At 43.1% G+C, this 26,592-nt stretch overlaps 1 protein-coding gene across 9 annotated transcripts in view; it reads left to right on the plus strand.

Annotated features, from left to right (window-relative positions):
• Positions 1 to 26,592, plus strand: part of KANK3 (KN motif and ankyrin repeat domains 3) — a 149,765-nt gene that overhangs the window by 85,877 nt on the left and 37,296 nt on the right. For 4 of the 9 annotated variants that reach the window (XM_033954736.1, XM_033954735.1, XM_033954740.1 and 1 more), the window contains 2 exons: positions 23,784 to 23,941; positions 26,299 to 26,407. In XM_033954736.1, the coding sequence (XP_033810627.1) occupies positions 26,371 to 26,407 (37 nt within the window). In that variant the 5' untranslated portion in view covers positions 23,784 to 23,941; positions 26,299 to 26,370. Of the gene's footprint in view, positions 1 to 4,799; positions 4,955 to 23,780; positions 23,942 to 26,298; positions 26,408 to 26,592 lie in introns of those variants that run through there. The other 5 variants (XM_033954734.1, XM_033954741.1, XM_033954742.1 and 2 more) reach the window with 3 other exon arrangements.

Raw genomic sequence — 26,592 nt, forward strand, 5'->3', positions numbered from 1 at the left:
GAACATTTCTCTACCCCCTAAGAGAACTGGATGTGAATGAAGGACCATGTCCCTTCATCTCTGGGGATTCTTTCCCATCAAGAGGACTAGATGTGAAAAAGGGGGCATGTCTTTTTACCTCTCAGATGATGAGATCCCCCCACCTCTAAGAGGACTTGGATGTAAACTAAGAAGTACATTCTTCCTCCCCTTGAGGAGACAGGGACCTCCTCATCTGAGAAAATTCTATGTGAACAAGTGGGAACTCTCCAAGGAGACAGTTTTATCCAAGGGTGGAATTGAATGTGCTCTGTCGTACGGAAATGTTTCTACCGTCTCCGGATGATTTGCTCTCATGCTAAGCTATTAGACCACTCTTTCCTCAATACCCTCATACATTCCCTAGTTTTATCTCTTCTTTGGACTATGATAATGCCCTATATAAAGGAATAACAAAGAAAGAAGTCAGGCGCCTTCAAATAGTCCAAAATACTGCTGTAAAAATTATTTTCAATGCATAGAAATTCGATCACGTCACTCCTCTTCTGACTAAAACACACTGGCTTCCTATCAAACACCGCATCACTTTCAAAATCATACTGTTGACATTCAAAACCAGAAAAGCAGGACAGCCTGAATTTATTAATAGACTTTTGATTCCTCATCCATCTCAGCGTTCTCTTTGATCATCTAATCAAAATCTGCTAGCAATCCCTTCCTTAAGACATATTAACACCATGAGAAATAGCATCTTTTCTGTTATAGCCCCCTTGCTCTGGAATTCTGCTCCGAATTATTAAAGAGAGATCACACTGGATAATTTTAAGTCTAGCCTTAAAACATTTCTTGTTAAAGATGCCTTCGTTGTATGATCATCCTTCTAAGGATGTTTTAATTTAATGTTAGTCCAGCCCTTCCGGCTCACCCAGCCATTGTAGCTGGACCTTTCAGTTCCCTGCCATTCTGTTTTTCCCTTTAATTGTCCTTTCCTATCCAATCAATTGTAGTTCTTCCCCCAACCCTCTTGTGTCAGTCTGTTAAGGTCAATTTTTAGTAAGTCCGGTATGTCAGTTCCCCTTGTTTTGATGTTTTGTTTTATTGCTTTTTCTATTGACCTGTTTTTGTTTAATTTTTATGTAAAGCCGCTTTGAATTTTGAAAAGGCGGGATATCAAATTTTTAATAAACTTGGAAACTTGGAAAAAGATGCCAGCCCCTCCTCTTCAGTGAAGGGAATTCCCCCACCCCTCCCAATGCCCCACTGCTCAATACTGATATTAGTAACCATGGTGTGGCTTTTTGAACACTTGAAAAAGTTGCTTCCCTTGGCCTATGGTTTCACTAGCAACACTGCTGAATGTCATAGCGTGAGGTGTCGAGAGCTGTCTACTCAGACGCCTGATGGATATATTTACACTGATAAAGCAGGGGCTTATTTTAGAAGTATGACAGGCTTCACAACCCCTGGGTACTACAGGCTGGATGCCAGGTTTCCTCCCACTACAGTCTGAGCATTAATGTTATCAACATTGGGGCCATGCTTCAGTGTAAGAGATTTTCACCCAGAGATTACAGACACACAGCCACACTCCCACACATGCTGGCACAGAAACTACACACCACCATGTGTACTTCATTTCTCTTTTCATCCTCTCCTTTTAGTTGACTCCATTCCATGTCAGTGCTGCTCTCTGCCATCCCCAGCTTCTCTGTTCCCCATCCATCTTCTCCATTTTGCTTCTCCATGCTCCTTCTGGTCCCACAGAAATATCAAATATGATGGCAGATAAAGACCTGAAAGTCCATCTAGTCCAGGGTTGGGCAGCGAACGGACTTTGAATACCACAATCCAGTTGGGTTTTCAAGATTTCCACAAGGAATATGCATGAGATCTATTTGCACTACATGCAAATCACTCGTGCATATTCCTTGTTGAAATCTTGCAAACTTGACTTGGTGTGTGATTCTTGAGGACTGTGGTTGCTCACCCCTGATCTAGTCTGTCTAGTTTTGAAAAGAGCTACAAATTGGTGCAGAGTGTGGGCACCAAACTAATTCTAGCAATCAAGTAAAAAAAAAAAGAGAGAGAGAGAAGGGCATGATAAGGTATTCAATACTTCCATGTATTGAGTAGTGGAATGGAAGTTCTGGAACAGTGATCTTCACTCCCAGCCCTCGAGGGCCACTGACTGGTCAGATATTCAAGACATCCCTCATCAATATGCACAAGATAGGTTTGCATGCATGCTACCTCCATGTTATGCAAATACCTCTCATGCATATTCATGAGGGATATCTTGAACATTGACCTTTTGGTGGCTCTTGGGAACTGGGAATGAAGACAAGTGGGGCATGATATGAGCCATGAAAGCAACCAATTAGAGATCCCATGCATTTACACCAGGCCTTCTTGAATGGGTAACTGGTTTTGCTTCCACTGTCTCCCCAGAGGCAGTTCCATGTATCTACCACACCCCCTCCATGAATAAATGATTTCTAAGGAGTGGAGGAGTAGCCTGAGAACCTGGGGAACTGGATTCAACTCCCACCACCGCACTTGTGACTCTGGGTCAATTGCCCCAGGAAATAAATACTTGTATATAATATGTGGACTGCTTTGATTGTAATCACAGAAAGACGGTATATCAAGTTCCATCCCCTCCTTATCCTAATGTTACTCCTCCTGCACATATCCCCTTTCAAACTTTGTTTCCTTCTTCCTCCTCCAAATGTCTATGCTCAGACATAGTAACATATACATAGTAACATAGTAACATAGTAGATGACGGCAGATAAAGACCCGAATGGTCCATCCAGTCTGCCCAACCTGATTCAATTTAAATTTTTTTTTTTTTTTTTTTTCTTCTTAGCTATTTCTGGGCGAGAATCCAAAGCTTTTCCCGGTACTGTGCTTGGGTTCCAACTGCCGAAATCTCTGTTAAGACTTACTCCAGCCCATCTACACCCTCCCAGCCATTGAAGCCCTCCCCTGCCCATCCTCCTCCAAACGGCCATGCATAGACACAGACCGTACAAGTCTGCCCAGTAACTGGCCTAGTTCAATCTTTAATATTATTTTCTGATTCTAAATCTTCTGTGTTCATCCCACGCTTCTTTGAACTCAGTCACAGTTTTACTCTCCACCACCTCTCTCGGGAGCGCATTCCAGGCATCCACCACCCTCTCCGTAAAGTAGAATTTCCTAACATTGCCCCTGAATCTACCACCCCTCAACCTCAAATTATGTCCTCTGGTTTTACCATTTTCCTTTCTCTGGAAAAGATTTTGTTCTACGTTAATACCCTTTAAGTATTTGAACGTCTGAATCATATCTCCCCTGTCTCTCCTTTCCTCTAGGGTATACATATTCAGGGCTTCCAGTCTCTCCTCATACGTCTTCTGGCGCAAGCCTCCTATCATTTTCGTCGCCCTCCTCTGGACCGCCTCAAGTCTTCTTACGTCTTTCGCCAGATACGGTCTCCAAAACTGAACACAATACTCCAAGTGGGGCCTCACCAATGACCTGTACAGGGGCATCAACACCTTCTTCCTTCTACTGACTACGCCTCTCTTTATACAGCCCAGAATCCTTCTGGCAGCAGCCACTGCCTTGTCACACTGTTTTTTCGCCTTTAGATCTTCGGACACTATCACCCCAAGGTCCCTCTCCCCGTCCGTGCATATCAGCTTCTCTCCTCCCAGCATATACGGTTCCTTCCTATTATTAATCCCCAAATGCATTACTCTGCATTTCTTTGCATTGAATTTTAGTTGCCAGGCATTAGACCATTCCTCTAACTTTTGCAGATCCTTTTTCATATTTTCCACTCCCTCTACGGTGTCTACTCTGTTACAAATCTTGGTATCATCTGCAAAAAGGCACACTTTTCCTTCTAACCCTTCAGCAATGTCACTTACATACATATTGAACAGGATTGGCCCCAGCACCGAACCCTGAGGGACTCCACTAGTCACCTTTCCTTCCTTCGAGCGACTTCCATTAACCACCACCCTCTGGCGTCTGTCCGACAGCCAGTTTCTGACCCAGTTCACCACTTCGGGTCCTAACTTCAGCCCTTCAAGTTTGTTCAACAGCCTCCTATGAGGAACTGTATCAAAGGCTTTGCTGAAATCCAAGTAAATTACATCTAGCATATGTCCTCGATCCAGCTCTCTGGTCACCCAATCAAAAAATTCAATCAGGTTCGTTTGGCACGATTTACCTTTTGTAAAGCCATGTTGCCTCGGATCCTGTAACCCATTAGATTCAAGAAAATATACTGCCACCCTCTTTGCCTTCCCCACCTCATGCTGGTTCTACTGTCGCTCTCTGCCCTCAGCCTTCATCCTCTCTGTCACAGTTTGCCTCTACCCTGTTCCTATACTGCTTCTGTATCATTTTCTGCCTGTCCCCACCACACCTGCAAACTTTGCCCCCACCCTCTTGCCCACTCTGCCTACCCCACGTCTCCCCTTCATCTCAGATTGGGATGAAGTGGAAGTGAATAGTGGAAGTTTGAGCTGAGAGAGGTGGCCGGAATCCATGCGGGAAGGCTGTCTCTTTCTAACAGCTTGCCTCAAGCACAGATCATAGTGTCCGGAAACAGTATGTTAGGAATCTCTGGATGCTGGAGATAAAAGCAGCACAGTAATTTGTGACCATTTTTGACTTCTCAGCAAGTGAAGAAAGCTCTCAGTTTCTAAGCTATAAAATAGTTAGACCTTTCCAGGGGAGTGCCCGTCTCCACTTCTGCTCTCCAGTGAAGCCTTCATCCCTAGACTGAGGAAGAGGAAAAGAATTATACACAGAAGAATCAGAGAGAGAGAGACTGATCTCCCTGGAAATTCTGGGGACAATGCCAGAACCGTGAAAGAGGGTTTCTGAGTTGTGGGCAGTGGTCAAGATCTACAAAGACTGTGTTGCAGCTCAACGGGACTTCTTCAGCAGGGTAATGGGCCAGTTTTTGTTGCAGCAGGTAAGAGTCATAAAGCGGTTCATAATAGGATAGTAAATGATAACAGGTAAAGACAAACATGGTCCATCCAGTCTGCTCAGTCAGGTAGTAACAGCTGTATTGTGCAAAATATCCCCCCCCCCCCGTGTCATTCTGCCTAGGTTTGTTACTGCCATTCTCTGAAGGTTACACCGCCCCCTACCTTTCTTTTCCAGTCTGCCTCTCCATGCAGGTTAACCCCCCCCCCATGCCATTCTATTTAGGATTATAATTGCTCTCTGCATGTTACACCTCCTCCCACCCTTGTAGATTTCTGTTTGTAACTGCTTCTCTGTTATACCTCCCCATGTCATTTTGTTTAGGGTTGTAACTGCCCATATCATCAACCTTCTGTTTGTAACTTCACACAGGTTCCCCCACCACCTAGCTATTCTGTTTAGAATTGTAACTGCCTCTTTATGTATGTGGAGGAGTGTGTGGCGCGGTGGTTGACGCTACAGCCTCAGCACCCTGGGGTTGTGGATTCAAATCCCACGCTGCGCCGTGTGACCCTGGACAAGTCACTTAATCCTCCATAGCCCCAGGTATGTTAGATAGATTGTGAGCCCACCGGGACAGATAGGGAAAATGCTTGAGTACCTGATTGTAAAACCGCTTAGATAACCTTGATAGGCGGTATATAAAATCCTAATAATAAACTTGTTTAAAAAAACCTGCAATCCTCACCCCTCTGCCATTCTGTTTGTAACTACTGCCTCACAGTATATTACACCTCCCTCCCCACCCTCCTGCCATTCTCTTTATAATTATAATTTTTTTTCTCCATGCAAGTCATCTCTCTCTCCCCCCCCCCCCCCCCCGTGCCATTCTATTTATGGTCATAACTGTCTGTCTTTGTATTTTGCACTCCCCTTCCCCCATGCCTTTTTTAAGGTACAAAAGAATAATTTTACAGCTGTTTTGAGCAAAACTGTTGTTCCGTTCAAGTTATTCCTGTGCTTTTGTTGCCTTCCTCTTGCCACTGGGGTCCCTTTGTGCTTCTCTTGCACCTTTTCTGAATTCCGTTACTGTTTTTGTCTCCACTTCCTCCTCTGGGAGTCTATTCCATGCATTTACCACCATTTCCAAGAGAAAATATTTCCTGATGTCATTCTTTAATCTACCTCCTTAAAGCTGCATATCAAGAACCCTGGTTCTGTTACTTCTGATTTGCAGCAGGTCAGTTTGCGTATTAATACTTTTCAGGTATGATCTCCCACATTTTGAAGCCTTAGTACCTTCAGTAAGGTAGCCTTTTGTTCAGTTTTGCAGTGAATAAGTTTAGAATTATACACCGAAACACAGTTCTGTGTCAATCCATTCTGAGAGCTTTGGGGAAGATGGGAGAGAAAACAAATTAAATTTTTTTTTTAAAAAAAGGTCTGTTGAATTACTACTGCTACGATCACTTATCATTTCCATGTGGTGGCTTACTAATAAACCTCATGTTTTAGACCTTTCTTTTGAATTCTTGTGGATTTTCCATTGTTCAACCTACTTTCTTTCTTTCTTTTTTAGATTTCCATCTATGTAGCTTTTTTTTTTTTTTTTCTGTTTCTGTTTCTATCTGAATGTCTATAACATAGTTCCCCTGTCTCTCCTTTCCTCTAAGGTACACATTTAGAGCCTGAAATAATCTCATATGATATCTGCTGCACAGAGGTGTACCAAGGATGGGGCGATGGGTGCGCTCCGCCCAGGTGTAGCCATGGGATAACAGTCCATATAGTCCACCTTCTACCTTGCACCCTCTGATGTCAATTTCCCGTTCTGGGGCAGGGAACCAGCAGAGCCGACTGCTGCGCACAGGCAGACTATGACCCTATGACAGCTAGGATTACCAGATGATTAGATTTACTCGGACATGTCCTCTTTTTAGAGGACTGTCCAGGTGTCCGGAAGGATTTAGAAAACTCGGCACTTGGTCTGGGTTTTGGATGACCCTGTCTCTGCTAGAGCTCGTTGCTGCGTCTGGAGGGCCTCCATGTGCAGATGTGACACCATGATGTCGCATGCGTGCATGTGTGTGACGTCATCGCGTCACATCCACAGATGCTCGGAGGGCTAACAGGTGCGGCCCCTAGCTCCGGGAAGAAGAGATGCGGTTGTGAGGGGGGCGGGGCTGGGGCACAACAGGGTGGAGCTGGGGTGGAATGGGCCAGGGCCACTTGTCCTCTTTTTTACCATACAAAATTTATTTATTTTTAAAAATTTATATATCGTTTAAAACGAAATGGTTTACATGGTTTACATACGAAATTTTAAAATGACGACCAAATAAAAGCAAATACATGATAAAATAATCATATAATAAAAAGAAATACATACAATCCTCAGGGAAATACCATAATGTGGAAAGAGGAGCTCATAGATAATTCATCAATTTTAGCTGAAATAACTAAAAAAAGGCATCAACGAATAGCTGCGTCTTTAGTAATTTTCTGAACCTACCCTTATCACAGCAATTTCGTATCTGACCCACTAAGGAGTTCCATAACTTAACCCCCGCACAACAGAAAGACCTTTTACCTTTCTCAGCAGCGACAGCTCCATGCACCCTCCACTGCTTGGAAGAGGGGGTGCTCCACCCAGAGGAGAGGGTGCTCTATTGCATGTGGCAGCCAAGCCAGGTACGCCACTGCTGCTGCAGGCCCAGCACCATTTTGGTTCCCTTTACCTGAGTTACTTCTGTCCTTTCTGAGATGCAGCCTCTAAAACTGAACATAGGCTTTACCAAGAACCTGTACAGAAGCATTATCGTCCTTTTTTACCGCTGGTTATGCCTCTTTCTCTGCAGCTCAACATCTGTAGCCACTTCTCTATCACACACAGTTTTGCCATTCTGCCATCATCAGACACCTCTGAGCCTCTCTTCTGGAAGGTGCACCTCAATCTTGCACAGCTACCGTGGACTTCGGCACATAAAATGGTTCACTCGGCACTTTTTTGCACTGAATTTGAACTGCTAACCAATTGACCACTCCTCAAGCTTTTCAAGGTTACTGCTCATTCCATTTACTCCCCTCAGCAGTGTGCACTCTGATCTTCATGGCTCCTTTTGTCCAGTACCCAAAAGTTATTCAACATGCGGAAAAATGTAATTAGGTCTAGATTGTGTCAAAACGTGTGCAATGCTTCCATCACTTGTGTAAGTTAAGTTTTATTTTTCACGTTCCTTTTCTCCCATGGTGCAGCAGGAAAGGTTATGCAAAATGAAGTTGCAGGGTCAGCCATTCTGTAGAACTCCACTAGCACTAACATTGTGGGAGAGTGTGGCACAGTGGCTAAAGCTACAGCCTCAGTATATGTATTGATCATCTCTTTTTAGATTAAGTTAATACATGATGCTCGTTGGGAGTTCTATTACATGTTCACATATATACCCTTCACTGATAATGTGTGTACTGACCTACTATATGTTTACTTATGTTTATTTAAGATTTGATATACCACTCCTGCATTTTACTGACCTAAGCGGTTTACAAAGAATCAAACTAAAATGAAATTAGGTACTTGAGAAAAACTACCCTATCTGTCCCGAAGGCTCACAATCTAGCTAAAGTACCTGATAAACTAAAAATATATCATAACACATGATACATTTTCAAGATCAAAAATTAAAGAAATAGAAAACAGAAATAATGAAAGAAGATAAAAAATTAAAAATAAAATAAAACAAATTTAAGGGATAGAAAAGACTCTGAAGCGGCCTAAGAGCAAAAAGTCATATTTTAGTGCAGGTCTTAATACAACTCCCGGCACAGCACACTTCACAGATCCGCCACTGGCAGAGCTTGAGTGCATCCACCAAAACTGTTATATGAAATAAATAAATCCAAATCAACACGAATTAGTACAAATTGATGCAAATTAAGGCAAATTGCGATCCCCATTCCATCATTCAATTCGGGAGAGCCATTTGAAAAAAAAATGTGCTTTTAGATGTCTCTTAAAATTTTGAAATGATTCTTCCTTCCTTAACTCTACTGGTAAATTGTTCCACAATATTGGAACCAAGTAGAAAAATGCACCATTTCTGGTTGAGGCGAGGTGAGCCTTTGAGATTTGGGGAACAGCTACTCTATTGTCAGTTAACAATCTCAATGAGCAACTAGGTGTGTAAAATAACACTAGAATAGAGAGATATAATGATTGTAATTCAAATAATGCCCTATGTGCCAGCATCAGGATTTTAAATTTAATTCTAAATTCCATTGGAAACCAATGGAATTTCAAATATAATAGAGTTACATGATCATAGATGTGTGCGCGACCTAACAGCCGAATTGCCGCATTTTGTACAGTTTGTAAACGTTTCCCGCATATACCAAGTTGCCATAATCCAATTTAGATAGAACAAAATCATGGATTAAAGTATGTAACGATTTCTCATCTAGGAAATCTCGAATAGCTCTATGTTGTCTTAATGCCCCAAATCCTTTCGTAACTGTAGATGAAACCTGCTTCTCAAAATTCAAATGACAGTCAATTATAATTCCCAAATACTTAAAACTATCTACTGTCTCTATATGTTGATGGTGTAGTGAAAGATCTAGTTGTGGTGTTACCTTGTCACCGGAAATACAACATGCTACTGTTTTCGACATATTCAATATTAGTCCATGTTCTTCCAACCATTCTTCTATCTAAACCATCCAAAAGAGGGCTCAGATCCAATGTTGAAGGGGCTAAATCATATACCAACAAAATATCATCTGCATAGATATATGTACTGATTCCTAATTCCTGAATTCGTCTTGCAAGAGGACTCAAAAATATATTAAATAGAATAGGTGAAAGGGCTGAGCCTTGTGGTACCCCACAGTCCATTAATCTATCACTGGATGTTGACCCATCCATAACTTCTCTAAAAGTATGATCCCGGAGAAAGGCTGCAAACCAATCCCAAACCACTCCTATTAAACCTATCTCATGGAGCAATCTCAATAGAAGTACATGGTCAATTAGATCGAATGCTGAGCTCAGATCTAAAGATATTACCATAGCGAAGTTCACGTGATCCAAGATAGAGTGAACTTCACTAAGGAAACCTGCTAAAACTGTCTCAGTACTGTGTATAGTTCGAAATTTTGCCTGTCTTTTGATTTAGAACCTTTGTTGACTCAAAATAAGAGACCAATTGCTCTAAAACTATCCACTCTGGTAGTTTTGCTAAAAAGCAAAGATTTGAAACTGGCCTATAACTAGTTGGCTTAAATATATCTAGATCTTCGTTCTTCAAAATAGGTTTAATAACTGCCTTTTTCCAGTATACTGGGGCCTCACCCTTATTTAAACTATTATATCATATTTAAAGCCAAAGCCGATAGCCCGTGTCTAGAGCACGATAGCCATTGTGACGGGATGGGATCTAACTCACAAAATGTAACATGCATTTTACTCAATATATATAAGACATGAAATAACTGGGGGTTGTGTTGGGTTTTTTTTTATATATCACCCATGATTTGTAAAGTTGGATTGTTTTATGTCCTAGATAACACCTGTATATCTTGTTAATATATCATATAAAATTAATAAAAATACTTGAACTAAAAAAAAGCTACAGCCTCAGCAGCCCATGCTGCTCCTTGTGACCCTGGGCAAGTCACTTAATTCCCCCCCCCCCCCGCCATTGCCCCAGGTATATAGATTGTGAGCCTGTTGGGATAGACAGGGAAAAATGCTCAAGTACCTGAATAAATTCATGTAAACTGTTCTAAGCTCCCCTGGGAGAGTGATATAGGAAATTGAATAAATAAATAAATGACAATCCTTACAGTAATGGAGCTGGAGGTGAGCAGGGCCTGACTCATATTCAGTAACTGTCCCCTCTGGTGTTCTTCTCTGGGACTGGAGGAAGCAGTGTTTGTTCTGTGTGGATGTTAGATGATTAGGACAGCAGTAGGTTGTGTTCTGCTGCTCCGATGAAAACAGATAATTATCTTCCTTTCAGAGTCCAGAAGTAATGTCAAGCCCAGCACAAAATTACTACATGTTACTTGGAACCCGTTTATCTGTCATTTCCAAACCAGGATGTGTCCATGGGAACTTTTGTTATTTAAGGCATCCACAGTCTTTGTTGGAAACTCCCAAAGCAGCTGGCAGCTGAAACTGGTAGGGCTCTTGCAGCGTTAGAAGGCTGATTGTTCCTGGCATGGGACATTCATGAGTGCTGGGCAGTATTAGGAAGGAGGTACAGTTATTGCATGGAAATTTCATGAGTCTTTGATGGCAGGGCTGGCTTAACCAGTATGCAAATTAAGCAGTTGCTTAGGATGACAGCTTGGGGGGAGGGAGGAGGTGAGGTATGGCAAGGAGCAGCAGAAGTCAACAATCAACCCTAACAGCCACATAAACTTAAAAAAAACAAAAAAAAAAACCCAGAAAACCAAAAATCAGCAAGGTATACTTTTATATGTCTAGCAGGTGAATAATTTTAAACAACCCATTTACTCAGGTGGCTTTTGGAAATTGCCTTCCTTACTATATGGGTGTGTAGTGTACCTACATACAATGATATACAGTGGTGCCTCGCATAAAGAACGCCTCGCACAGCGAACGCTGCACACAACGAACTTCATGTCATGATTCATACAACGAACTTCGTTTCACACAACGAAGTCGCCCGAGCTTCCACGATCGCTGCCGATGTATTGCATCCTTCCGTGCAGGCACTGCAGGCAGTCGTTAGTCACTGCGCTTAACGCGTTTCACATAACGAACTTTTCGCATAACAAACTTGCTCCTGGAACGAATTAAGTTCGTTGTGTGAGGCACCACTGTATATGAAACAAAGTTTAATATTTAAAAGTATGATTTTGTAGAATCAAGGAGGAAGGGCACTCTGGCCTGCAAGTTACTTGAGGATGGCACAAGGTTGAAGAATCCCCTGGGGTACCTAATACCTTTGTGCTAACACTGTGGCAACAGTCTAAGGGGCTCATAATTAGAGAATGACACGGTGACAAAATTCATCACCATCCCCGTCCCCACGGATAACCGCAGGAAATAATCCCATGTCATTTTTTAGTGTCTATTTCAGCCTCAGTCCTTCTACACCAGCATTCTTCAACGCAGAGCTTGAGGGTCAGTGGTTGTGGCCATTCATACTCTGATTCTTCCCTCTCTCCTTAAAGAATGACATGAAGATGGTTTCCCGCGGTTATCTGCGGGGATGGGAACAGTGATGAATTTTGTCACCGTGTCATTCTCTACTCATAATCAAATACGTCCAAAAACCCGCCCAAGTTGGCACTTGGATGACCTAAAACACTGGTCGTCCAAGTGCCGATAATCAAACTGACTTTCTGGACGTGTCACAAGACTTTTTATGTCTCTGAATGCCGCTGTGTGCCCTGAACTGAAAGGGGCATATCTGGAAGAATAGTTAGGGCAGTATGTGGACAGGATGGGGGCTAACCTAGACTTAGTCGTCCTGCAGGGATAATCGAATGTTTTACTACACATCCTGGAGGAAACTTAAACATTGTGAGTTAGACGATGTAAAATCAAGTATGTAAAAACAGACATAAGTGCCAAAATAGTATCCAAAGTGACCAGATAACCACTACAGAGACGAAGACCCATTCACTCCCCCAGTGTTCACTGACCCCCTCACACCCCCACAACAATCAGAATAAAAAAGTACATACCTGTCCCACACACTACCCCAGTGTTCATTGACCCCTCCTCACCCCCTCCTAGTAGAGCTGCACACAGGTATCTTAAATAGCCTGGGGGGTGGGTTAGTGAACCATAGAGAGAAGGACCCAGGCCCATAAGCCACTCTAACCACTACATTTATGGTGGAATATGTGCACCCACCAAAACCCCACCAAACCCTAAACTGCCATATAGGTGCCCCCTGCAGCCATAATGGCTATTGGGGTTGTAGACAGATGGGTATAGTTGGTTTTGGGGTGTGTTTGGGGGAGGAGGGGTTCACCATAACCTATAAGGGAGTTCTGGTGAAATGTTTATCAGGCACCCTTTTTGTGAAGTTCACAGCAGTGCCTTCTAAGGTGCCCCACTGCTCTGTTGCCATGTCTGGGTAGTCAGTCCATTACAAGATTGGCCCCTCCTATGTCCAAATGGTCTTGTTCTGGGCATTTGGGACTTGGACAAAATTTTGGTTGAAAATGTGGTATACACACAGACGTCCTGGCGGTCTGGGCGAACAATAGCCTGGATGTCCAATTTTTGCAAAAAAATTATTCTAGACAAATTTTTCGAAAACGGGCATATTCCTACTGCCAACTTTGGGCGTCTAGCACCATATGCCCAAATTGGACTTAGACTCATTTTCAGTTAACACCCACCTTCTTTCCCTAGAAGTTGCTGGAATCATTATTTCTATTGCACGGTCTTCCACATTTGAGAAAAGCATGATATTGCAATCCAAGGGTTCAGGTACTCTTTCACAAACCCGTGACTACCAGAGAACATAAAGTAATTTCTTGTAACTGTTCCAGGCTGGGCTTGCTTTCTTGAAATGTAGGGCCGCTGCAGGCTGTGGGATCATTTTGGATTCTTACATGCTATGAACATAAGAACATAAGAAGTTGCCTCCGCTGAGTCAGACCAGAGGTCCATCTCGCCCAGCGGTCCGCTCCCGCGGCGGCCCATCAGGCCTATTGCCTGAGCAGTGGTCCCTGACTATTTCTTTAACCTACCTCTACTCCTATCCCTATAACCTACCTCTACTTCTATCTATACCCCTCAATCCCTTTGTCCTCTAGGAACCTATCCAAACTTTCTTTGAAGCCCTGTAACATGCTCCTGCCTATCACAGCCTCCGGAAGCGCATTCCATGTATCCACCACCCTCTGGGTGAAAAAGAACTTCCTAGCGTTTGGCCTAAACCTGTCCCCTTTCAATTTCTCCGAGTGCCCCCTTGTACTTGTGGTTCCCCATAATTTGAAAAATCTGTCCCTGTCTACTTTTTCTATGCCCTTCAGGATCTTGAAGGTTTCTATCATGTCTCCTCTAAGTCTCCGCTTTTCCAGGGAGAACAGCCCCAGCTTTTTCAGTCTGTCAGTATATGGGAGGTTCTCCATACCCTTTATCAGCTTAGTTGCTCTTTTCTGGACTCCCTCAAGCACTGCCATGTCCTTCTTCAGGTACGGCGACCAGTACTGGACACAGTACTCCAGATGCGGGCGTACCATTGCACGATACAGTGGCAGGATGACTTCCTTCGTCCTGGTCGTGATACCCTTCTTAATGATACCCAACATTTTGTTTGCTTTCCTTGAGGCTGTGGCGCACTGTGCCAACGCCTTCAGTGTTGTGTCTACCATCACTCCCAGGTCTCTTTCAAGGTTACTTACCCCTAGCAGTGATCCCCCCATTTTGTAAGTGAACATCGGATTTTTTTTCCCTATATGCATGACCTTGCATTTCCCTATGTTGAAGCTCATTTGCCACTTTTTGGCCCACTCTTCCAGTGTCGTCAGATCCTTTTGTAGGTCTTCACAGTCTTCCGTGGTTTTAACCCTGCTGTATAGTTTGGTGTCATCCGCAAATTTAATGACCTCACATTTTGTTCCCGCCTCCAGGTCGTTAATAAATATATTGAACAGGAGCGGTCCCAGCACCGACCCCTGCGGAACTCCGCTCGTGACCCATTGCCAGTCTGAGTAATGGCCCTTTACTCCGACCCTCTGTCTCCTGTCTGCCAGCCAGTTTTTGATCCATCGGTGGACCTCCCCTTGCACCCCGTGTTTCCATAGCTTCTTAAGCAGTCTTTCGTGTGGTACCTTGTCAAAGGCTTTTTGGAAGTCAAGGTAGATGATGTCTATGGATTCCCCTTTATCCACCTGGCTGTTTACCCCCCTCAAAGAAGTGCAATAAGTTTGTGAGGCATGACCTACCCTTGCAGAAGCCATGTTGACTCGACTTTAGCTGTCCATTGTTATCGATGTGTTCACAGATGCTGTCCTTAATCAGCGCTTCCATCATCTTTCCCGGGACCGAGGTCAAGCTCACCTGCCTGTAGTTTCCCGGGTCACCCCTAGAACCCTTCTTGAAGACGGGCGTGACATTTGCTATTTTCCAGTCCTCCGGGATCTCTCCAGTTTTTAAGGATAGGTTGCATATTTGTCGAAGTGGCTCTGCTATTTCGTTCCTTAGTTCCTTGAGTACCCTTGGGTGAATGCCGTCCGGTCCTGGCGATTTGTCGCTCTTTAGCCTGTCTATCTGCCTGAGGACATCCTCTTGGCTTACCGCTAGTTGGACCAGCTTATCATCCTGATCACCATTTACGATCTCTTCGGGTTCCGGAATGTTGGTTGTGTCCTCCCTCGTGAAGACTGATGTGAAGAACTCGTTCAACTTGTCAGCTATCTCTTTTTCCTCTGTTACCACTCCCTTTCTGTCTCCTTCATCTAAGGGTCCCACTTCTTCCTTTGCTGGTTGCTTCCCCTTAACGTGCCTGGTTCATTGTCAAGGACTGTGCAAGAGTATTGACTACCCTAGATGAAACTTCGGTCTTATTTCCCCCATCCCGTCCAAATTAACATTCAGGTCACTAATCTGCACCCCCACCCCAAGACATCATGATTTCAAATATTAGGGAAAGGGATTGGGACTTGTATACCGCCTTTTTGTAGTTTTACAACCACATTCAAAACAGCTTACATACAAGTACTTCAAACATTTTCCCTTTCTGTCCCAGTGCACAGGGTCACAAGGAGCAGCATGGGATTTGAACTCACAACCTCAGGGTGTTGAGGCTGTAGCTCCAACCACTACACCACACTCTCCTTAAACACATACAAGTAAAAAGGGTAATTTCTAAAAGTTATTTATCCAGATAAATGGGCTATTTGAAAATTACCTCAAATAATTGGGAAATTGAATATTAAATAGCATTCACATTCAAATGTTATAAGAACAATGCTGGGCCACAAATTGAAGGGAACCATCATCGCATCATTGTGTTCCCACCATCTGTCAAGATTAGACTCAATGTAATAACATCAAGGCTATAAACAAAAACCTATTTTGTTTTGATAGTATAAATATTCAAATAATAAAATCACTTATCTGGAAAACGTGGTGCGATGTGCTGCACAAAATCCCCAAACGTGAAACAATAGATGCAAAATCCAGTGTATATCTTTCAGAAGTCCACTTGTGTATTTGCTCTCCTACTCAGGCCAAGTGTCACTGTGCTTCGTCAGGGAGAACAATACTAAGGTCACCTTTTACGAAAATACGATAGCAGTTTCTAGCGCGGGGAACCGCGCTGAATGGCCCATGCTGCTTCCGACACTCATTGAGTTCCTAAGAGCGTTGGGAGCAGCGCTAGAAATTGCTATCGCAGTTTCGTAAAAGGGGGGGGAGGATAAAATGTATTTATTTTAAAAACTTAGGGCTCCTTTTACTAATCTGCATTAGGGCTTTAACATGCGGAATAGCGCACGCTACATTGCCGCCCACGCGCTAGGCCTTAACGCCAGCATTGAGCTGATTTAGCACACACTAAAAATTAGCATGCGCTAAATGCTAACACGTCCATAGAATAGAATATAACGTCCATAGAGTTTAACGTGTGCTAAATTGGCTAGCGCGCCTTAGTAAAAGAGGGGGATTGTCTGGATATTTTTTAAATATTTTAATATGTTGTTGAAGAATTTTTAGGTTTTGTTTTCACTTAGGGCCTGTTTTACAAAGCCACGCTAGCGGCTGCTGCACAGTAACAGCCCCGAAACCCTTTAAATCTCTTTGGGCTTCAGGGCTGTTGCCGCGCGGCAGTCGCTAGCGCGGCTTTGTAAAACAGGCTGTTAGTTTTCAACAATTTCTTAAAGCTTTAATGTTCTGCACATAACCTTAGTTGCCTGGTAAGCGTGTTCCAGTATGATATTCCAGCAGTGGCGTTCCAATGGTCGGGGGGGCGGTCCGCCCCGGGTGCATGCTCCAAGTGGGTGCACAGCCGGCCGGATCCGGAACCTCCCGCGCTGCTCCAAGTGGCACCTCAGTGCAGCTGCTGTACTTATAACAGAGCAGAGTCGGCAGCCGCACTGAAGGGAACGAAGGTCCCACGATGACTGCGCCATCTTCCGCCTCTGTTCCGGAAGAAGTAAGTGACATCGGGGGGGGGGGGGGGGTGGGCGGTGGACCGGCAGCTGCAGTCATCGCGGGATCTTGCCGTAATTCCCTGCGTCTGCCGGCCCAGCCCCCTCCGACGTCACTTACCTCTTCCATCCGGAGCAGAAGCAGTCATCGTGGGACCTTGCTGACTTGGGATGGCGAAAGAAAGGAGCATAGTAGGGTGGTGAAGGGAGAGAAATGAGGTCAGGGTGTTATGGAAGGGTATGGAGGGTGAGAAAAGGGGGTCAGGGTGGTATGGAATCATGGTGAAGGGTGAGAAAGGGGGTCAGAGTGGTATGGAAACATGGTGAAGGGTGAGAAAGGGGGTCAGGGTGGTATGGAATCATGGTGAAGGTTGAGAAAGGGGGTCGGGGTGGTATGGAAGGGTGTGGAGGGTGAGAAAGGGAGTCAGGGTGGTATGGAATCATGGCGAAGGGTGAGAAAGGGGGTCAGGGTGGTATGGAAACGTGGTGGAGGGAGAGAAAGGGGCAGATGCTGATGGAATTGCGGGGAAAGAGACATAAGAGGGAAGGATACTGCATGAAATTGGGTTGGAGGGAGAGAAAGGGGGCAGATGCTGATGGAAGTGGGGGGAAGGGAGAGGAGAGAATGAAATGCCAGACCATGTGGGTGTGGGAGAGGGAAGGGAAGGAGAGGAGAGATGCCAGACCATTGGAGGAGGAAAGGGAAGAAGATGGATGCCAGACTAATGGGGGTGAAGGGAGAAATGGAAGGGGGATGCATAAAGTTTCTAGAACGGGAATAGAAAGAGAGAAGATGCCATACAGAAGGGGCAGAGAGAGGGTAGACAGTGGATGAAAGGAAGAGAGTGACAAAAAGACGAGGAAAGCAGAAACCAGAGAAGACAAGGTATAAAAAAATTATAATTATTTATTTATTTTTTGCTTTAGGTGAGATGCATCACTATTTCTGTGATGTTGCATTGTATGCAGAGTCCAGCTTATTGGTGCTTCAGTTTAACCTTTGTCTATGTATTTTTATTCTATCTCCCCATTTACAAAACTGTAGAGCGTTTTTTAGCATTGGCATCTGAGCTGTTACCACCGTGGCTAAAAACCACACTACAGTTTTGTAAAAGGGGAAGGGGTTAGTTTGTGATTACATACTAGACGAAGGTGTTTTCTGTGTTCTGTGTGTTCAAAAAGACATGGCTTTCTGTTAGGATTGACTGTGTAGGATTGATCTGTACTAGTCTGGCTTGTTTAGTTTTACAATGGGTTTATTGATGTACTGCTAACTGCAGTATGTAAGATGCTGCCTTTTCCTAGGTATTCATGTGTGACGTGTGGATTGTTACTAAAAATCATGTTTTTCATACAGATGGGGAGGTGTCAAATAATGATGGGCCCCGGGTGTCACATATGCTAGGTATGCCACTGTATTCCAGCAATGGTAAATCTGGAAGAGCTATTATAAAACATGCTAATTTACAATAAATATATTTAAATACTTGCTCTATAAATTTTATTTATATGATCAAATACCTTAATTCTTAAATCATAAGCCTAAATAGCTGTGTGCCACATTCAGGCCCTACAAAGGTACGGCCTGCTATGGACAAGGACTGTTGTATGTAAGGAAAGATAGTGATCATATGACCTTCTGTTATCCAATCAGCTTCTCTCATTCTACTATTGCAAAAATTGTTTAATTTGCCTCCCGTTAAGGGCACTTATTTGGTGGGTCATTCAATTTCATGATTAAGACCAAAGCGAACAATGGTGTTCCATTGGTAAATTAATTTATGCTCCTTGTATATCGGAGTTGTACCTTCAACAACATCACAAATTTGAATTGTTTTAATAAGTGGCCTGCCGTACCCAATGTTCTGTTAACGAAGCCTCCATTTTATTGGTCCTAATTGTGCTCAGATATTCTGATATATGTATCTTAATAGATCGTTGGGTCTGGCCGATATAGCATAAACCACAGGGGCAAATAATACAATACACTACCCCTTGCTGATGTGCAGTCGGTGTGTCGACGTAAACTAAGGGCTCCTTTTACTAAGGTGTGCCAGCGGTTTAATGTGCGCTAGCCGCTACCATCTCCTTTTAAGCAGGCGGTAGTTTTTCAGCTGGCGTGCGCTAAAAACGCTAGCGCAGCTTCGTAAAAGGAGCCCTAAATTTGCGATTACAGCGAGGGATATCCACTGCTGTGGTTTGTAAAGCTAAGTCACAGAATGAACACTGACCGCACGCAGCAACCTGGATTATTATCGGTGATATATTGCATATCAAGTTTCAAGTTTATTAAAATAATTATTTGACCACTTAATCTAATTTCTAAGCGGTTAACATAATAAAATTACATTAAAAACAAGTTAAACAGTTACATTGAGACGTATATTAAAACAGGGAAAACAAGTGACTTGCACAGACATACGGCAACAAAGGGACGGATGGGGAAGAACTACAATTGATATAGGATAGGCAAAACATCAATGGCTAAAACAATAGGTTAGGTAAAAAATTATTAATAAAAATTAAGATTTAATTATAAACTTAGCCCTTAAAAGGGCATTTTAACCAAAAGCGTCTCGGAATAAAAATGTCTTTAATCCTGTTTTAAATTGTTTTATATCTGATTTGTTACGAAGATATATAGGCAATAAATTCCAGAGAGAAGGAGCAGTAACAGCAAAATTGTTGGTGCGTAGAGTATTAATTGATGTTAAAGAAGGTATAACTAAAAGATTTTGAGAAGATGAGCGGAAGGATTTTGACGTAACATACGGGATTAAAAGGCTATTAATAAAATCAGAAGCATGATAGCAGATAACAGTCAAATGGCCCATCTAGTCTGCCCATCCACAGTAACCATTATCTCTTTCTCTCTCCGAGAGATCCCATGTGCCTGTCCCAGACCCTTTTGAATTCAGACACGGTCTCTGTCTCCACCACCTCTTCCGGGAGACTGCTCCACGCATCTACCACCCTTTCTGTAAAAAAGTATTTCCTTAGATTACTCCGGAGCCTCTCACCTCTTAACTTCAGCCTATGCCCGCTCATTGCAGCGTTTCCTTTCAAATTAAAGAGACTCGACTCGTGCGCATTTACACCATGTAGGTATTTAAACGTCTCTAGCATATCTCCCCTCTCCCGCCTTTCCTCCAAAGTATATAGATTGAGATCTTTAAGTCTGTCCCCATACGCCTTATCACAAAGACCACACACCATTTTAGTAGCCTTCCTCTGGACCAACTCCATCCTTTTTATATCGTTTTGAAGGTGCGGCCTCCAGAATTGTACACAATATTCTAAATGAGGTCTCACCAAAGTCTTATACCGGGGCATCGATACCTCCTTTTCCCTACTGGCCATAACTCTCTCTATGCAACCTAGCCTTAAACATTTCCCCCAGATTACAACTATGGGTAAAGGCAAATTTTGGCAATTCCTGCAATTGGGGATATATACTAAGGACATGCCAGTATTTTCTAATTACTTGTTGGACTAAATGAGAATTAGAGGGATAAGGGAGCACACATACCATAGAGGTTTGGTCCTTATCTCTAGTCTTTGAAAATTACCCACCCTTCCGGTGGGCTAAAATATGCATTGATGGTTCTTGGAATTAATGTGGCTGTCAGGATCTATTGTTTTGCTTTGACAACAGCTGCTCTTTGCTGCCCCCTGGAAGCTGTCACCCTAAGTGACTGCCTAGTCTTACCTAATGGTGAATCTAGCCCTGTTCTCTGTATTTTCTGAGAGGGGTTGAAAACTCAAAACTCCCTTAATTTTGCCACAGTCTGTGCTGATGCTCCCTACTTCTAGTCTTGTGCTGAGTCCTAGCGGAAAGGCGTATGCAGCACTGTACATTTAACATTCAATAGACTTTCCCTGCTCAGAAGAGCTTACAGTCTAATTTGGACAGATGGACAGGACATCTCAGGGTTGGGGAGTTTCTGGTAGAAGGAATGATACATTGGGTAAAGGTATCTGACAGTAAATGGGAGTTTAGAGTCGAAAGTAGCTTCAAAAATGTGACCTTTTAGCTTGGATTTGAATACTGCTAGAGATTGAGCATAACTTATTGACTCTGGCAGCCTGTTCCATACATACGGTGTGACAAGAAAGAAGGGGCAGAGCCTGGAGTTGACTATAGAGGAGAAAGGTACAAATAAGGGTACAGTTAGTTATATTCTCGATTCCCAAATATGAAAGGATTATACCTTACTTTGTTCAATTACATTGGTTACCAATTTCTGCTAGGATAACTTATAAGCTCTGTGTACCGTGTTTCTCTGAAAATAAAGACTGTCATATTAATTTGGGGGCCCAAAAAACACACTAGGTCTTATTTTTTAATGTACAATTATCATCTTTCCCTTCCTCTCCTCCATCTCAATTCTTCCTCTTTCCTTTCTCTCCCCCACATGTGCAGCATCTTTCCTCTCCTCTCACCCATTCCCTTGTGCCTTCCCTCTGCAGCATCTTTCTATCCCTCCCTCCCATCCCTTGTGCAGCAGAACCCTTGCCCTGCTTCTATCCCTTTCTTCCATGCAGCTGCACCAGAACCCATGAGCAAACCCCCCTGCCATGCAGCCGAACCCCCGCGTGCCATCCCATTCTTCCATCTCTCCCTCCCATCCGAAACCCCCCGACCACAATATCTACATACCTCCCTCCACAAAGCAGCGTCGACCGCACTCTAAACAGGCTGCTTCATGGCCTTATCCCTCCAAGGCCTTCCGTGCGCCGCATGGCTGATGACATCATCAGTGATGCGGCAGAGGGAATGCCCTGGTGGGAGAAGGCCGCGAAGCAGCCTGTTTTAGAGTGCTGCCAATGCTGCTCTGTGGAGGGAGGTAGCAGGTCTCACGGTCAGAGGGTCGGCGGGTTCGGACAGGAGGGAGAGATGGAAGTGTCAGCGGGGGTTCGGCTGCGTGGCGGGGGAGGGGGCAGAGGCAGGGGAGGGGGAAGCGCTGCTGCTGGCGAATCCAGGGACTAGGGCTTATTTTTGGGATAGGGCTGGGTACTTATTTTCGAGGCTTATTTTCGGGGAAACACGGTATTGGCTTTTAATATTTTACATGGCCTTGCTCCTCCTTATTTGCTGTATTTAGGGCCTCTTCTATCAAACTGCGCTAGCAGTTTGTAGCACAGTGAGCCACGCGGACTGGCCTGTGCTTCTCCCGACACTCATAGAGTTCCATTCAGAGGGCCATTCAGCGCGGCTCTTTGCGCTAAAAACTGCTAGCGCAGTTTGATAGAAGAGACCCTTAATTTCCTTAATGATTGGTAGACAGGATCATATACAATGAAATCAATTCTGTTTACAATTTCCATCGCCTAAATCAATTAAGTTATTCCGTCAACTTAGTGCTTGTTTTAGTTATCAAGCTCTGGCTATTTGGAATAAACTTCCTCTCCTAAACTAAAAAATTAGTTTATATCAGAAACTAATTTTTTAGTTTTTAGAAAGCTTTTAGTAACAGCGTGCATTTGAAAATTTCCCTATGTGGGTGAATGCCACTAGCAGCTGGCTGGTTAGTTATGCCCTTCTAGCACACATATTGCATTTTGTGCCCCAAATTAAAGCTCCAAGTCTTGACTTAACAGCTAGCAGATGATATCTGAGCCCACACCTTAGAGGAATGTTCCGACCCATGAAACAATGTGGTACTGAAAAATTCCTGGCTGCAGTATTGTTTCTCAGACAGGAAATGCACATTTAATCTACAGGGTTCTGAACCTTTTAAAGTTATTCATTTCTGAAATGCCAGCTGGCCACAAACTTCAGGAGAAGGGAAACCCTGCAACCGAGAAACATTGTCTGAGCCAAAGCCTCATTCCTCTGCAAACCCACAGAAAAGAGAATCCTGCTGACTCAGGCATTCTGAGAATACATGTGTTATTCCAGGCTGGGTTAAGTGTGGTTCCAGGCTCAGTAACCCTCCTCTTTCACCCTGCATTAGAGATGATTTCCTCTAAGTGTTCATGACTCATGTACTTGCCTGCCACATGTATCAGTTCTTAGAGGCATACAGAACATATAGCTGAAGGAGTAGGAGAGATTCATGATATTACCGAGTTTGAATTAAGATAGGAACATCCATGGTTTTTTTTCAACAGTGGGCTACATCAATATTTTTAACTGCGAGTCACATGACCAGAAATCATACCTGCAGACTACTTGAATATTTTAGCCCAGTGGACTATGATTTATGCTCATCAAAATCTGTGAATCTCTTCTGAAATTGTGGCAATATCACCAAATAGCCCAATAGTGCTTTAAAATCTTGTGTTACTATACTCCCGAGCCCTCTTCCTGTTCTCTTGAAGGAAAATAAGCATGTTGATTCCCATGCAAACCTTTACCTGAATAAGGAAGGAAACAGTTTCTCCAGGTAAATCAGCATTTACCTCGATAAAAGCTTCTGAAAATTGCTCTGTCCACAGAAAAGAAGAACAAGCAAAATTGTGTGTACAAGGGGGATGAAGGTGATAACCTTAACAGCTCTTTTATTCAGAGAAGATTAGAGCCCCAGCATTCTCACATGGGGTTTTGGTTCCATGAGATGGGTTGTGGCATGGTCACCTCATATAAATAGCAAACAATCCAGGATTTGTTCTAGAAAGGGATGGAATGATTTTCTGAGATCTCATTAGCAGGTGCATGCCATGGAAATTCTCAGCAGAAACAATAGTCACTCAATGGTAAACTTCCTGTGTTTTAATTTTCCAAGCAGAAGAATGAACTGAAGAGAACAGAGGAAGGACTGCATTCAACAGAGGTTCTTGCTGTTGGTGACAAATGGAGATTTCAACCTTGTCTGCTTCTGAAGAATGAGCAAAGAGATCAATAGAATCCCAGCATGTATATTCCTGTCTATCAGTATCAAGCAAGGTACATCTGTCCAGATTTATTTATTGTGAACTCTGTGAGCTGATAGTGAGGACAGAGGAATTGGTGGACTGGTAATGATCCCATGACACATGAATCAATCCTGAGAAAGACTACTATCTAGAAAGATCAGGATTAAAATATTGGTGACATGCCCTATGCGAGATTTTTTCCTAAACCTATAAGAGATTCACCTCATGTAAGTTTGGGAAAGATGGTCTTGAGACCAGCAATAACTAGCAAAAGGTTCCATCCATTCATCCTACACAGGGTTACCATATGGTTCCAGAAAAAGGAGGACAGCATGAGACATCTGGGTTTTACTTCCATTGCTTTCTAGTTGTACACTTGAAAATCACTACTTGTGTGTGAGAAAACTTTCTAGCAAAAAACACAAGTCCACTTTGAACTAAGTCAACTCCTCATTCAAAATAATATTTTAGAAAAAATATATTTTTTTTAAATATGATATGCTCAGACCCATAACCAAAATGCCACAGGATAGGCAAGGGTTACCACGGAACCATCATAACCACATCGATGTCCCAACCGCCCTTGTCTTGTCACATTTTTGCAATATTTTTATCACCATATCTTTTTTATATATCTCTCCAGTGTGCTTATCTTTATAGTGTAACTGGTGGTTCTTCCATTTCATGGCTTGCCTTGCCACCTGACCGTTAATACTCTATTTAACATGCAACACAAAGATTCAAACCCTCCCTCCGTCTTGAGTTTCGCAGATTTTGGCTTGTTCAGGAGGTGACACCCTCTACAATATACAAACAAAACAATATTAAAATCCCAAATTTGAAATAACCCTATAAAACCCCTATCAAATTCCTTGCTACTTAATAATCAATTCTAACACAATTCATTTAAATACTACTAATCTAGCTATTAGGAGAGTAATCCAAACCCGCTCTGAATGCTGCATTATCAGTGGCTCATTAAGCCTGCCCTACTGCACGTAAAGCCTGATTATCCATGAGACATTTGCATACATATGTTGCATCCGTAAGGCATTACAAGTCTTGATGAATTTTGCAGCAAGACTGATAATGTTGCTTCATGGATGGCTCATATTTCACCAATTCTGAAGCAGTTGCACTGGCTTCCTGTATAACAGGGATCTCAAAGTCCCTCCTTGAGGGCCGCAATCCAGTCGGGTTTTCAGGATTTCCCCAATGAATATGCATTGAAAGCAGCGCATGTACATAGATCTCATGCATATTCATTGGGGAAATCCTGAAAACCTGACTGGATTGCAGCCCTCAAGGAGGGACTTTGAGACCCCTGCTGTATAACAAAGAATCCAATAAAAAGTGCTATCGATAGTACATTGGGTTTTATATCATACAGTCCCCAGATGTTTTCAAGAATTGTTGGAGTTGTATTGTCCAAGAAGGGAATTGAGATCAGCTCATGATATGAAATTGTCATTGATGAAAGGGAGAAATGTGACGCATACTATTTTTTAATTTAATTTTCTATACCGTTCTCCCAGGTAAGCTCAAAACAGTTTACATGAATTTATTCAGGTACTCAAGCATTTTTCCCAGTCTGTCCTGGCAGGCTAACAATCTATCTAATATACCTGGGGCAATGGGCGGATTAAGTGACTTGCCCACGATCACAAGGAGCAGCTTGGGTTTGAACCCACAACCTCATGGTGCTGAGGCTGTAGCTTTTAACCATAGCGCCACACTCTCGCCAGGGTCAGAAATTCTGTTTTCAATAGTAGGAATGAAATTCTGGAACACACTGACAGGTCACTTACAATTATGTAATTCCAGGGCTAGTTTTAAGAAATTCCTGAAGACACAACTATTTGTCAATGCATTTATACGAATAAAATGAGCATGTTAGTAATGGAGGATGCAGTATAGTTTCTGTGTAAATGTTGTATTGCTATTATTTATTGTGTATGTTGTTCTGTAAACTGCCTAGATTTCAGGCGGTATATAAATCTTTTAAATAAATAAACTATTACCTTTGCTTTGTTGGGCGTAAGTTCTAGACTCCTGAAGCAGGCTCTGTAACTGAAACACAACTTGTGTTAAGTCAAGCCCATGTTGATGCAATAAAGTTCTGTTTGTGAACACTACTGGTTGGGCCTTCTTCCGTCAACCCCCCACTGTTGTGCATTTTATTGACTCGTTTGTGGAGGATTGTTTTCTCTGTTCTCTCATTCAAGTATGTGGAATATGTACTGGAACTGGGCTTTGAACTTTCAAGGGTCATGACTTACTATACCGCCTTTCTGTTTAAACCTGTGTCATGCACAAATTCCATCATTAAGCTTCACTGATTTCCATACAGAGGGGACAGAGCTAACACTGCTTTTATTGGGCTTTCAGATATTGAAGATCTGTGTCTTTTCCTTTTGGGAAGACTCTAAAAACTTCTGTATGGATTTGTGATTCAGCACCATGGCACAGGGAGTCCACGTGAATCCAAGCCTCCCAGGTATTTGGCTTTTGGTGAAAAACTTGCTGTTTTTGTCCTTGTAACTCTTTGATTGTCCTCTGTAATACAGTAGCTCTGTATCACCTGCTTACAACTGTTTTCAGGCATGGGTGGGCGGGGGCCTTGAGTCTTACTGCATGCAATATTTAACATTCATGGTGAAAACATTTTGCTGGTAGCATTAA

This window comes from Geotrypetes seraphini, chromosome 8, assembly GCF_902459505.1.
Source record: "Geotrypetes seraphini chromosome 8, aGeoSer1.1, whole genome shotgun sequence".
Lineage (NCBI taxonomy): Eukaryota > Metazoa > Chordata > Amphibia > Gymnophiona > Dermophiidae > Geotrypetes > Geotrypetes seraphini.